This window comes from Telmatherina bonti (genome assembly GCF_933228915.1).
Source record: "Telmatherina bonti genome assembly, chromosome: 21".
NCBI lineage: Eukaryota > Metazoa > Chordata > Actinopteri > Atheriniformes > Telmatherinidae > Telmatherina > Telmatherina bonti.
Window position 1 is genome coordinate 21,546,647 of NC_136630.1, and position 15,578 is coordinate 21,562,224.

At 39.3% G+C, this 15,578-nt stretch overlaps 1 protein-coding gene across 1 annotated transcript in view; it reads right to left on the minus strand.

Annotated features, from left to right (window-relative positions):
• snx29 (sorting nexin 29) overlaps positions 1–15,578 on the minus strand; it is a 172,821-nt gene that overhangs the window by 38,771 nt on the left and 118,472 nt on the right. The window contains exons 17-18 of the mRNA XM_079260506.1: positions 15,137–15,192; positions 14,902–14,983 (exon numbers count right to left, since the gene is read on the minus strand). Coding sequence (XP_079116632.1) covers positions 14,902–14,983; positions 15,137–15,192 — 138 coding nt within the window. The remainder of the gene's footprint in view (positions 1–14,901; positions 14,984–15,136; positions 15,193–15,578) is intronic.

Here is a 15,578-nt window from a genome sequence, read left to right on the forward strand (position 1 = left end):
ATTATAAGCGACAACCAGGCACAGGCTCAAAATACACAATTTTGCTCTTTGACCAATGCGTGATATCACCAAAATGTCAAGTAACAGAAGCTACAATCAGTATGAAATTAGGTGCCAAAATCTCTCCGTTTCTGAGCAGCTTCGACCAGATAAATACACAAACTACTGGAGTCGATAAGGAAATGCAAGCAGAAGGAACAAGAGTGTTGCAAAATACAACCACTAAAAAAACAACAGTAACTGACCTCAACTTATAAAGAGGCTCCATAAAGTGTGTAAGATCAGTGAGCTCGGCCTGCACTTGGTAAGAGATAGGGAATGAGCAAAAGAAGGGAGCCAACCACCTCAATCCGAAGCAAAGGCAGCAGAGCATTGTATCATCATCCCCTCCTCTTCACAGATCATTGTTGGCCAAACCATTTGCCTAATTAGGCAGAAAATAGAAGCCATTTAGAGGAGTTGGGAGAGAGGCCAGTAAGAGGAGCAAAAAGGCATCAATGTGCCCTTTTCCTTTCAAGCAAACAATACGCCGTTTCGCCATGATAGCATTGTGATTCTGTGGAGGTCGCTCCCTTTTTATCCGTTACTATCATCCAAACTGAAGTCCGATGTGGATGCCACGTCTGGGACTTCACAACACCTGTATGCCATGAGACAGCAGCTGCTCCTGACTAGTCCAGGCAATGTAAAGAGACAGGAGCGAGCAGATGAAGATGAGGAAAAGACAAGAAATCTGAGTGTTGGAAACAAATACAGGAAGAGAGAGAAGACAACCAAAGGCTTCAATAAGGAACATTGAAGAAAAAAAAAAACTGAAAAAAAGAAATAAATGAAAAAGTGAGTTGCAACTGAATAAGGAGTGATGAGGATGAGAGAAAGAAGGCTGCTTTATTCAGGATATTTGCCTTTTTTGAAGATACAAATGGAAAAATGATTAATGGGAACAAAAAGGTCTGATTTAATGACTGACGAAAGACTGAATGAGTCCACAAAGAAAACAACCAGTGGGACAACTTCCATTACATGAGCGAGATGAGGCAGTGGGATGTACCAAAATAATCGCAACTCCTCTGCTGCGGGAACAAAAACAAAAGCAGATGCACAAAACCCCAGTATGGGCTTCTGATTAACTGACTTAATGGATTCATTGATGAGGCACTAGAAGAAAAAAATAAAATCACAAAAAGAACCTAATTTGTCTTGCTGTTATGACTCAACAGTGTGTTGTTAAGTTTTGCCAAAGCCTGGTAAGGATACATTAAGCTGAGTCAGGTGTGTAGAAGGCAGAAACATCGAAAACCTGTAGGACAGCAGCTTCTGAGGATCAGAACAACACACACATGGTTTGATCCTATTTGTGTAGGCTTGGTCCAAACTCAACCTGGTAATGGAATATAACATTTTCTTCTTCAAAAACCCTAGTTAGCTAGCACTGTATTAGCACCGTTAACAAGGTGGTTCTAACCAGGAAATCACTGCATGGACTCATAAACCCAGTCATCACTGTCTTCAGATATACTTTGCCATGCAGTTTATAAATGCAGGTGAAAGCACTCCACCACCATTTTTTCTCCAAAGCTTCTTTAAAATAGGCTGAAAATGGTTCTGTGGTCAGATGAATCCATATTCAAAATTCTTTCTGCAAACCATAGATGCCATATCCATGACTGAAAAATAGGAAACATTAGGTTTGTTTGTTATCTGCTCCCATCTCATCACAGGGAAGGTCTTGCAGATTTAAGCAAGACCAAGCTAAACCATAGAGTGCATCCATTACATCACGTTGTGCAGGAGAAGAGTCCAGGTGCTCAACTGGCCTGCCGGCAGTCCAAACCCTTCACCAACAGAAGAAATTTGAAACAAAAGGAAACAAAAAGATCCGACAACAGAGATTCAGAGCTGTTGAGCAGCTGGAATCCTGCTTCAGACGAGAATGAGACATTTTCCTGATAAAACTCCACAACTGGCCTCAGCTGAGATGTTTCCAAGTTAAAACAAGAGAAGATGCTACACAACGGTAAACATCCCCCTGCTCCAACTATTTTAAAACAAGTTGCTAACAAATTCAAAATGAGATCATATTTTATCCCGAAACAATAAAATGCCCCCGTTTCAACATCTGATATGTTGTTTATATTCTATTAGGAATAAAAGCTGGTTTTGGCGGATTTGCAAATCATTACATTCTGCTTTCAAACACCGTTCTAGTTTTTCTAGAACTGGAAAAGAGAAGATTTTCAACCCAAAAATCAACTCCTCTCCCATGCATCTAAACTGTGACGATGGTCCAATTAAATGGTCCGGTAAAACTCTCACCGCAGCTTGTCCCAACTGAGTATGTAACAATACTGAAGGGCATCTAACTCCACATCTCTATAAATAACTTCTTACAAACACTTTTTATTTGAGCTGATAAGAGTGCAGAGCTCTGCATTTCCTGTATTTCTTCTATAATTGAGGACGACTGGTGGAGAATCACAACTAAGAGGTGAGCTTTTAAAACAAACACCAAATATAACCACACAAATCTACCCAATCAACCGCGTCACCTTCAATTTGTTCCTTTAAGTAGCGCGACTTACAAAGAAAACAGCTTGGCAAATCCAAAGTGAAATTTACAATCTATCGCATTTACATCTTGTACATTTTCCTAATAACTGGGAATACACAGAGCGCACATGAATAGATCTGCCGCTTCTATAGTTTGTAAAATGTGACAAAGGAAGCCGCTGCTGTTCCAGCTTCACATCTTCTCATTAAAATGTAATACATGAAACCAAAAGAGAGTGTGCACACATTTTACCATCTCAAGGTAAAAAGGGATTCATTCTGTTTCCTCTATCACCTTGAATTGAAGAAAATGTCACATCATTCCACAAATCACACAAGCAAACAGGACTCCATCTGCTATCAGGCCCCTAAACGAACGTTGACGCATTCAAAAGACAGAATTCTGATGACACTGAGTTTTTGTTGAATAAAAAGATGCTGGGTTGCAGACAGCATGTGCATATCCAACATCAGAATGCAGATGTGGCATTTAAAATGAATATATCAGAGACAAAAACTGCAAACAAAAGTAGAATGGATGTAGAATTTGAAGAATTGAAATGGCTTCAGAGGCATGATGCCTACAAATGTCCATTTTAGAGAAAGCTCTCCCACTGAGCTGAAAATGACTAATTCTCTGGTGCAATTCAGCTGCGCCAAATTGTCAAAATCTTGAAAATCATGCATACTGATGCATTGCAATTGTTGGCAGAGTTTCTAACAAAGATTTCATCATCGCCACTGAGCATAAAATGGGTTTCTTGAAGTTTTTGAATTGAAAAAAGTTCCTTTTTACGTATATTTGAAGGAGCTCTATTTTAAAAAGTAGACCCATGATCTATTGATTGTTAATTTACACCAAATTTAGTAGGGATGTTCAATATTGACCTTTTTACTGATACCAATATCAACCGATACCCATATTTTTGGAGCAAGTTGTGACAATCAAACAAAAATATCTTGATAACTATACATGACATCTCTTATATTTTGACATTTGTAGGCAGAAGAGACTTAGCTGAAGACTTTTATATATATAATATGTGCATGTTGTGTAAAAGGTATGTCATTAAAAATGAAAAAACTATATCTATAATTGCTGATATTGCATTTCATTGTTGATATCGGCCAATAATATCAGACAGAATTTAGGTAGAAGCAGTTTTGAATTTTTAAAAAAAGGATTGATCCAATGTGATACTGTAAAACATAAAAAGTTTCACTTAAAATAGAAAATTATTCACCAAAAATATCGTTGCACAACTGGTTTCATATCATATCTATGGTGTAAATATATATATTTTTTTTTTAACATATAAGAAACATCAAGTTAAAGTAGGACTTACATACGATTCAGGAAAATGACAATGCTGAATCCGAATTAATTGCACGTTAAGAGCATTGCAGTTAGCCTCAATACAGCCTGTTAAATGTCAAAAGATTGCATGAAAGATGGCAAATCCATATTCCAGTCATATTCTATACCCATTTAATCCAATTCAGTGTAATTTTCTAAAATCCTACAGGGAAAAAAAGCAATCATAAGCTGAGGCGTGTAATGATAAAACGGGGATGTGCAGCAAGAAGAAAGTGGATAAATGCTTTCCACAGAAAGGATGGAGACGTGTGGGTCTGAACACTGCTGATGAGTACACACTCGGGCACAAAATGTCAGGAGGTTAAACACTCATTGAAGGTTCTGGGTGGAAATTTACTCCCCTCTCAGGATGAATTAATGCACTGAAGGGCCCTTCTATGTTCCTGCTCTACCTCCTTGTTTACTAATAGAAAGCAGACTTTCTAACAGACTTTTAATGACTCTCGTTTAAGTCCTTTAAAACAAAGGACAGAAACCAGATACAAAATCATTATTCTGTAGGTTGCAGACCAATTTGGAAAAGCTGTTTGCAGCTGAAACAGGAGAAAAAGAGGACTAGATGCAATTCACATCACTGTCTTTTATCACAGCTAACCTTATTCTCTTTCTCTATCACTCCTCTCAGCAGCCATCTTTGTCATCTGACCCTTCTCAGACATTTGACTAAAACTTCAGTCATGGAAGGACACTCTGTCTCTCCCCTCTTTCATATAAGCCAGTGAGTCACTGACAGGGCTTGTGAAAGAGCTGTGAGCCTGGTGAGGAAGTCGGCGAACAAATCATTCAGAGGCAAGGGTGGAAAACAGAGGATGTAGAGCCCAGCAGAGCTGAATAGGAAAGAGAGTAAGAGTGGAGCGATAAGGAAAATGAAGCATGAGATAGACAGAGAAGAAGTCAATTATAGAGACCAAAAAAAAGGTAAATATAAATCGAGAGTAAGACGGGAAAGATGTGAGAAGAGCTGAGAGAGAGAAGAGGGAAACTGACAAATAATGTTCTTTCCTCAAGATCATATCAAATGTCTGGAGGCTGAAGCAGAGATCACCACACTCTCCCTCAAAGAGATATCACCAACATCCTAATTCTGATTCCACCTTTCCAACGGAAGAGAGAGAGAGAGACGCTTCCCTTTCCCCCTCTCACATCACATTTCCACCTGCTGAGGTCACACCTTTGAAGTTTTACAGGAGGGCAGAACACTGATGAAGAATCACAGGATAACTTCAGATATGACTGCTGGGCATCTTTCAGGAATTTGACAAAAAAAAAAAAAAAAAAAAAAAAGTAAAAGCTGAGAGGTGCTGACATCAAAGATCAGATCCTCCAAAATGTGGTCACCAGTTAATGGTTTACACCTCTGTGGACCACTCTCTGGAGGTATCCCCGCTCATTTTGGCTCGTAGCTGCTGGAATATGAGATGTAGTCCTAAAGGTTAGGTTTTACGTCATTTGTTTTCCGTCAGAAATTTTACCCAAGTTAAATAAATGGCAGGCATGACAAGAGCTGGTTGGCAAAGCAAAGGAGCTTCAATGCTTTGGAATAGGACTTTAGAAATACATGCAAACACACTCATCTTACACATGATTATCATGGCTGCTGTGTGTATTTTTGTGGATGTTTGAAGCGCAGTTTGTCATCACGAGCACCATAAAAAGTCACACAGTCGACTTCAGCAGAAGAGACAGAAAGTTTCAAAGACCTGACAGGTTGTACTTGTTGAAAGGGCTTTATAATACCGTCTACAATACAGTAAAAAGTAGCTGTGTAAACATTTACACTCACAACTTAGCTGGTTGCACGTGCATATAACAAGCTAAACAGCGGGCATATTTTCTGCTCAACACGCCCAGATAATGTTCAAACCACCTCTGCATGTATTTGCTTATACAGGACTTAAAGGGATCAGGACACTCCACTCACATTAAGTTAAATCTTTTTGTATATTTTGTTAAAAAAAAAAAAAAAAAAAGACAGGCATAAGTGTATATTAACACAACAGAATTTACATTCAGCTGCTCTAATTCACATATTCACCAATGTTTTTGTCAGCTGGTTAAACACATCTGAAATTGTGACTAAAAGCAACCATTAAGACTCCGTGTCAACTTGCAGTCACTGAAATCATTTTTCAGACTTTCGCTCCATTCGACTAAAATCCTGTTTTTATGATTGCAGTGTCATCTCACCAAAAACAGCAACATTTCTGCTGTAATTTCAGCTTTACTTACATCTATGATCTTTTTTTTTTTTTTTTGCGTGCAGTGTCAGAGCATCATTGGGTACAGTTACATGGTGTTTTTTAATTCTTAAAATCCGAATTTAATTTAATCCGAATTAATAATTCGGAATTAAATCATTTGGAATTAACTTAATTCTCTTACGAGTATACATAAAGATTATATTTCTGAATGAATGTTTACATGAAACACATCCTCACTTAATTCCTCTTTAAAGCGGCGGGTTGGGAAGGGTTCTGATTGGACAGAGGGTGCACGTGACATATGATATATGCCGGAAAAAAACAATGCTGGCTCCCTGCTTCTCGTCTTTTCAGTCGTAACTTGTAAAAACTACATAATAAGTACCAGTTTCGCCACAATTTTTATTATAATTTTGAAATACCAGCTCAAAACGAGCATACTACTCCATTTGTTGCAGCATCTGAGAGGATGAAGAAAGATAGACCACCGAACACGGAAGGCAAAAAGACGCCCGTCATCGGGACAGAACTAGGTAATGAACATGTGCAGAACGACCGGAATTAACTTAGAGCGGAATTGAAGATTTACATGACAGAGGAATTAAATATTTCATGATTAAAATGTGAATAAACCAGCCACTTACATTGGAATTAAGTTTAATTCCGAATAAAAATTTGCATTAGGAATTAAGTGTTTACATGGTCGTTTTTCATCAGTTTAAAGCAGAATTAACTTTTGTTCGGAATTAAACAGGAATTAAAACTCCCATGTAAACACACGGACAGTGTCATAGTGTCAGATGTACTTCAGTCCAAAACCTGATGCTGGGACAAAGACGACGGTCCAGTTAAATGAAAATGGAAGGAAATTCCTCTGGAAACGAGCAAAACACCTTCCAGAAACTAAACCCAGGCCAGCAGACATGATTTAACCAATGTCGGATCCTGGTTTTAATTACCATCATTTATAATGTGCAACTGTTGTGCATTAAATTAAATTCTTTTCCGCTTTATTTGTGTAGAGCAACTTCACAACAATGTCGTCTCAGAGCACTTTACAGACACATCAGTTCAAGCTAATTCATAAATAGCCTAGCTAATAGAAACCAACTGATTGCATCAAATCATGACTTCAATCCAGTTGTCCCATCCTGAGCACGCATGAGGCGACAGTCGGAAGGAAAAAACCTCCCTTTTAACAGGAAGAAAAACCTCCAGCAGAACCCGGCTCAGGGAGGGCAGCCATTTGCCTCGACTAACAATTTAACAATCCAACTTGTTAAACTAACAAGAAAATGAGGAATATCTTTGCATCTGGCAGCAGTAATATGCTGCTTAATTCTGAATACTCTGTAACAACATTAATCCTGTCATGTTGTTACGCATTTCTAGAAATACAGTTGATAAACTTTAGACTTTTAGTAATTCTCATGTCAAGATTCCTGCAGCAGCTCTACCTGAGGAGCGTATTCGTTGCAGCTGTATAAGAGACTCAACAGTTTTCTGCGTTCTGGCTCGCAACCTGGCTAGTCATAGCTTCAAGCCCTGCTGCTGCCGGCACACGTCTATCAACTACAATGTGTTTTCAAATGCCATTGAAAAGATGCTGAAGCTCAATCTTCCTTATGATGAACCGCTCTGTATAAGAGGGCTGATGATGGTGGCTAGAATGAAAATGTAATGTAAATTACAGTGAAGCTGATGAGGTCCCAGTGCTGCAGAGCGAGCCAGTGAAAGCAGCCTTCCTGCCTTCCGGAAGGGGTTTAATCTATGGCTGATAGATGTACGACCAACACGATGGCAATTATCATCATCATCTTTGTAAAACATTCATCATTACAATCATCAGAATAATACTCATCTCCCCCCCGTCACCAGCCAGTCGTCGCTGCAACCACAGCACAGGCACGACAACACACACAGTCTAAAGAGATCATGACCGGCATTACCTATATTCAAGACCAGAGTGTTAAACCATGTATGAGCATGCACTCAGTTCCCAGTAATACATATGTATGGATTGCCTCATCTGCATAGCTCAAGCAGCCCAGCAGCATGAGGTTTAAGCTTCCGGCTAATCAGAGCGACTCACACAGAGCAGGTTTGGATGTAAAGCTTACTGCCTTAGCAACTGCCAAGTCTCCCAAGTTAACTCAGCCATATCCAATGGCTGACATAGAAATTAAAGGTGCTAACACATTTCACACTTCGCATTTCTCTGGAGCGGGGGGGGGGGGGGGGGGGGGGTGACAGTCCATTGATAGTGGCGGTGCACACATCTTTAAAAAAATAAAAATAAAAAAAGTGTCAGCGAGGACATCTCAATTATTCATCAAGAGGCTGATTTATGTGGCACTCATATGCTGCATATTAAAGCCTTTTGGGTGGCACAAGGACAGCAAAGATAGTGCAACTGTTGTTACTACGGACATCTCACTGAGTTTCGCTTGAACGGAAGCGTACGTAGAGATTACTTTGAAAAGGGAAATCAGTGGGCAAGACTTCCTATGCTGTTTACTTGCAGTATCTTTTTAAAAGTGTGAAGGGCAGTGAGAGGAACTACTTATGATGGAAAGTTGCAGCAGACATTATTCTGTATTGCATGCATAATAAAAACAGCTAAAAGTTTGCAATGAGCCCTTGACTTTGTGGTGAAATTACAGGCTCAGCTTTTTGCCAATCAAAGAGAATTTCCCATTTTAAATAACACATACACACATATATACACATATTTTTAAAATGTATGCAAATAATCAGCTGATTTTTTGACCAGGGGTGCTAACTCACTGACAGGCTCCTAATCATGTAATGTAATGTATATACAATCAACTCAGGCGGCGCTGCAGTGGTTCCTGATACTTTGATGTGTTTAGTTTGCAAGTAGATATGAATGTATAACCATGTGCTTATTTTAGTTAATACTTTTTCTTTTTCCCTTTAGTAAGCCGTTTTTCATGATCTGCATGTGTTTAGCTCGTCTGTGAGGTTGCCACAGGTTTGTTCTGAAACTCATCCTTACGTGCATGTCTGACACAACTGGGTGGACACTGATCAAATGAAAAAATAAGCGCAGAGACATAAAATACTGATAAATATAACATCACAAGAGGCAATAACCAGGTTGGGGACAAGAAGCAGAAAAATAGATGATGATGAGGAGCTTAACCTACAAACAGATAAAAAATTACATGCTGCTAGTGTTTGTTTTTATTGGTGTTTAGCGCTTATAAAAACTTGCATTGGACAGCTCAGTGTGTCAGGGTTTTTCAATGTTTCTTGGTGTTGTGGTTACAAATATTTTACTTCTATACAAAATTGTATGACTACAGATAAGACCACAGTTACAATTCAAAGGAACATTAGTCTCTCATGTTTCAAAGCAACACTATTAAGATGACAGATTACTTCCCTTTGGTTCCCCTCAGCAAAGCCTAATTCAGCATCTATCTTTCATCCTGTCTCTTCTCTGAGATCTCTTTAGCCGGTAAAAGTCAGCCTGATTTTGACTCTTGTCTAATCTGTTGCTTTGTCACCTTCTCTCTTTCTTTTCCTCACTGTCACCGATAATGTCCTCTTGCTTTTTTTTTTTTTTTTTTTTTTTTGGAAGAATCCACTATGGTGTGTAGCCTAAAATGCCAATGTGTGCCATAATGCCAAATGCAGTAGTTAAGTATTGCCCCAAACTGGGGTGTAAAAAAGAAACAAAAAAAAAAAACATGATTTAACGTTGCTGCAGGGCAGAAGACAGCTCCAGGGGTGTGCATAGTGAATGTCACTGTGCCATCAAAACAAGTCAGAAGTACTTTGAGTTTAGAAATGTATGTAGTGTTGCCTTTAAACCAGACTACATTAGATGTGATTTAAATGTTGCATTTGATCATTGTCCTTATTAAACCTGATTCAAACCATTCAGTCACTGGGGTTCACCAGTACAAGGTCATGGCTATATCATTGCTGTCTCCCCAAGTTTCAATGGAAAGTCAATTAAGCTGCTTAAGTCCTTAATACTGGTTTGGTGAATTACTGCAGTTATAAACCCCAGTACCTATCCCCTTTTGTCCAGTTCTCTTACACAAAGCTGTTTTCAACAATTTTCTGACACAATTTCATCCAATGAAGGCCAGTTTTTCTTTGCAACAGAGTTAATCACTAACTGATACTTTACACAACACAATGCCATCAGGCATGACTTCGCAAACACTCCTGCACACTGAAAAGCTTCTTGTTTTCCACATCAAATTATGCTACATTTGCTAATAACCTCAAAGCTGCTGGTATTGTTCAAGAGGGAGACACTGATTATCAAGGACTAGTATAATTCTGTCATTATGGAATCTGAACAGGACAACAGGAGCAGGAAAATATGGAGAGATGATGAAGGCCTAGAGGCATAGTCTTCCACAAAGAGCAGAAGCCAACTTATAATGGAACAAATGCATCCGTCTCTGCCTCGCCATCGCTGTCTCTCTCCTATCATCTATCCACAGGCCTTACTACACTTTAAATGGAAGTAATTTCAGAGAGCTCAGAAAAAGAAAAAAAAAATACAAAGAGAGAGTACATGCAGTCTTACTCCTGCCATGATGCCATGAAATCTGGCAAGGGACAGGAGACTGATGGAGAAGCTGAGCAGAGAGAAAGAGATGAAGCAGGCAAGAAAAACAGAGTGGACAATAAGAGGCAGACATTTAGGGACACACAGTGTGAGAAGAGGTGGTTATGTCTCCTTCTCCTACTCTCTGGATGGCGGTAGCAGCAGCATGGAGCTGCTATTGTGCTTATTTTTCAACCACAAGGTTGTTTCGACCTGAGTCTCTTGCTTCTAAAATTCCCACGCACTCTCAGAGCCTCACAAAAAACCCTCTCTGGCTTCCGTAGAGGCTCATTGCTCTCATCACTCGTTCAATCGTGCAAGCATATGCATGTGTGTGCAAGCAAGACTATGTGAAAAGGATTGTAGTCACCAGAGGGCATTTTAAAGAGACCTTTGGCCACTCCACAGGATTCTCTCAGGTCTTTAAGAATGTTGGCTCAGTGTTCAATCACCACAACAACCTCACCTTAACAACAGTGACTCCAGTAACCTTGGCCATCCATTAGCCTGTCGAAGAACAAAAGCTGTTTCCACAGGGAGCCATTAGACAGATATAGCTTTGGGAAAGGAAGTATCCAATACACCAGATGGGCTGTGCTTTATACCAGCTCCAGGGCTGGACAGGAGTCTCTCGGAGACCATTATTGAGAGGAAGAAATCAGGCTATATCAGCACAACACATGGAACGTGCTCAGCTTTGATGCTGGAGTCGAGCCACAAATCCCAACTGCAGGTGGACACCGATTATTGCTGAAAGCCCGGCGGATTTCCGAATCCGCCAATGTGATTCACACACTTTAACCATCTATTATCACCTCTAAAAAGCCCGGGATCACCCCGACTTAGAGACATTTATCAGCCCGAAAGATAACTCCACACAAAAAGGTTTCTCTTTTTCAGGGTTCGTTGATTGAGTGCATTCACATATATAAGAGTCTCAAACTGAGCACAGCTGACATAAAGATGCCGAGTTAGTGCAATATCAGTTAGCAACAAAAGCGTGCAGATTAATAAAGTCTTCATTTTCTTTACAGCATGCAAAAATCTAAGTAACTGTTTTCTTTTGAGCTCTTTCAGACTTTTTAACAGAAAATGATCTTCTAAGTTGTTTTCATGAAAGATATGTGTTAACATTGTGTGTGTGCAGCACTGAACCGAGTGCAATGAACCAGGCATCTGTGCATAAGGGTTTGAAGCTATAAGTGGCAGGAATTATAACAATCCATCTCATTTTCCGTTGCTGTGCTTCCATCCTGTCCGGAGAAAGGAGACATTTTCACCCAAAAAGACTTTAAAGAGCTCCGAGCACGAGTCCCGAGCTGTGAATTAACATTTATTATGCATAAGTTGAGCTGAGCCGAGCTCGGTTGCCAGCCTGACCATCAGTTATAGCTGAGGATGTGCCTCTCCTGTCTCCTCCTGTCCCACATGGTTTCCACTGACTAGCATTACAGCTGTGGCTCATGGTTACAGAGCAGATAACAACACTGTGCGTGTGTGTGTGTGTGTGTGTGTGTGTGTGTGTGTGTGGGTACATATTTCTGTCAAGTGTTTCTGTAAAACACAGAGTATCTACTGTAGCTTCTGTGTGTCTCCTTGGTTAACTGAGTGTATATGCACAAATTCACAATGATATACCGAAACTCATTCGTGTGTGTCATCACGTAACCGTGTGCATCTGTATGGATTCATACCATGCAATGAAAATACCTTATTTATGCTACTAAATGCATGTGTGTTTACATGTGTGTCAGTCTCACGAGGCTGAGCCAGGGGATTGCCTGTCTGATCGTGTGTGTGTCTGTTTCGGTCTCACATGGCTGTGAGAGAGCTGAGTTGTGACACCTTGTTAATGTGACAGACAGAGTAAAACAGTCGCCCAGGGAATGAGCTGCTGTTGTCGACTTTGCTGGATAACTTGACAGACAAAAGCAGAAGCAGCAGTTTGGTTTGTTAAGCCGCTCTCGAGTCCAGTTCCTGCACACCACACTCAGATAAGTACCTGGTAAAGGAGTTCAGGAACCATTATTTTATTTAAGAGGAGTCATGCTATTATCATTGCTGTGCAGGGCCTCAGCTCTGATAAGACTTCATTTCAAAATGAGGTGTCACAGACAGTAATGGGAAGTTGGAGCATGATTTGGGGGCAGAAACATTCTGCAGAGGCACTAGTCCATGAAAAGAGGTGCACAGCTCTGCTGGAACTGTGAAACACATAATCTTTTCTTGTTTCTATTATGTTAGCATTTGTTTAAACAGAGTGGTTCCAAATGTCCTAACTGAGAAGCCAAAGATCACAGCGGGGTGCAAAGTTGTCAAAGTGATTTGCACAAGAACAGAATGATAACATATTTATTGGATTATTAAAGGTCTGTGTGAGGATGAACTGCATCAAGCACTGCTGTTATACAAAGGAATCCACTGGTTTGTTTAGAAGAAATCTGTCACATACCAACCTTTTCCTCACTGTGTGCCTTTTAATCAGCGTTTACCCAGCTTGTAAATAATTTGGGAGAGAGTTGAGTCTCATTTTACAAATGAGGATGTATGCTAAACACATGAGCCATGGGGCTTTATTTTTCCAAACTCAAAGAAAAAAGGAATATCTTGAATGCAAAAACTAGGTTTCTGCCTTGAAAGCAGATTGGCTGAAAAAGAAATATATCAAAAACGTGTACAGCAACTTTGACATAAACCAGGTTCACTGTTTCAGACTATTCTGCTATTTAAGCCTACATTCCTACGAGAAACTCCATCATTGTTATAACAATTTAAATTTGTAACACTTGCTTAACTTAGTAATACAACATTTTTAGGAAATCACAAAAAAGAACACTGCTTTAGATATTTTTTTTTTTAATTTTTTGAAGTGTTTTGCTCAGAGACCACAGCTAGAAAGTTACTTTTTTAAATGCTAATGGTGCAATATCATTTTAAGATTCATTTAAAATTTTTCATGAATCTTCAAGCTAAATGCTAAAATTAATTTTCATTTTCTCCCTCTTGAATTTAAATGCTAAAATTTGCTGCCATCTTTAAACTGAACAAAAAAATGTATTTTAGTCTTCTCCATCCTTAAGAAGAATGTTAAAGTTAGCATTTAGCTCTATGAGCCGAATTCTAAAATTAGCATTCACATTTAAGTTAAAAGCTAAAGTTTGCATTTGGTGCAGTAAAGTAAATGCTCAAATTAGCATTTAGCTTAAACTGCTACTTTATTGCACATGTATAACCAAAATGTAGAAACAATACTGTTTAGCGTGTTAATCTTTTTTTGTTTATTTCATAACATTAGCATCACACAACTAGCATACAGTAGACAACGCATGACTAAAGCTGGTGTTGTTAGGGCTGACAGTAAAGGGGAATGTTTGGGTTTTTTTCCCACATGCAGAGATTTCCACAGTCAATTTAAATGATTGACTTGTATGATAATCAGAGCACCAAAGCATAGCTTGGTTTTTGTTGTCAGATTAGTGCTTACGCAGCAATTTATAGACTGAAGCAACTCATAAAACAGAAATTCTTCCATAGATATTTCCATGTAAACAGCCCCCACCAATTGCCATTTTCAACAAATATCACAAGATATGATTAAATCAGTAATAAAACTGCAGGATAAACAACTTGCTCTTACAGCAAATATTTCATTACTGATTAAATGAACATTCTTAATATTTCAATTGATTTCTGTCTGGACTTATCAAAATTAGCATTCTGTAAAAAGTTTCATAAATAATCTTAGTTAAGTTTTTACATCTTTCTTTCTTTCTTATATACAATTCTAACATAGCGGTGTGCTGGACAGACTGGCAAACTAGCAGACAAGCAGTGGCAAATTAAAGTGTTCTGCTTGACCACTTGAGCAGAGATAAGGGGATAAAAAGCTCTAAGCACAACAATGCTAATGAACACTGATGATGAGCTTCTGATGCTAATGTATAACTCTTTCAGAGCTTTCTCATTTATTCTCTCAGTCTTTGCATTAATGATCTTTTAACTTCTCCTTCTGTCTTTACTGCTCTTTAACATGATCGCACTATACACCCATAATGGCATCGTCCTCTAGTCAGAGTTTGGCCCAAATCAATTTGTCCTGATGAAATAATTGCTCTGGGGTTCTTTTTCCCTGATAAACAGTCACAGTTATGTGTGAGCTGTGTCCTCTGAGCGTATACCTGATAGACGTGGTAGGCATTCGCGGCTCTGCCCTGCAGGAACACAGAGGGGATCCACACATTGATGAGAGCACGATGAGCCCTGAGAGACACAAACAACAAACATCCTCACTGACACGTCATTATAGCTGTCATCATCATTATCACGGGCACCAGCTACATCCACAGTGTGTCAGCACTATACTCGATAGCCTTGTCATTTAAAAAGAGAAAAAAGTAGGGAAAATATTCTCACGTCTCAAAATCTGACAGACTAGGATCATCTGACGTCTGGCTTAGGTCCCCTGGAACCTGGAAAATGAGTGAGAGGGACATTGATAGGCAAAAAATGCTTTATTAAACATAACAGGATAAACATGCACGCAAAAATCTTAGATAAAAAAAACACTAAAAGTCAAATTTGCCAGTAACTCTTAAGAAAGCTCAACTTGCAGGAAATTTAGAGGCGGATGAAAGTAGATGTGAATGTTTCTCTAAGGTGAACAGGTAATATAACTCCTCCAAACACTGTTGCAGACTCAATCACACCTTCCCATGATGATGCTGCTCCCTGACAGCAGTAGTCTCTCCCAGCACTTTGATGGGAAACTGGTTAAGAAAGACTCCAGCTGCATCCCCAACACCAAGTGCCTCAACACTGCATACTGTTCTAAGACATGCTGAGACAGGTTTGGTTT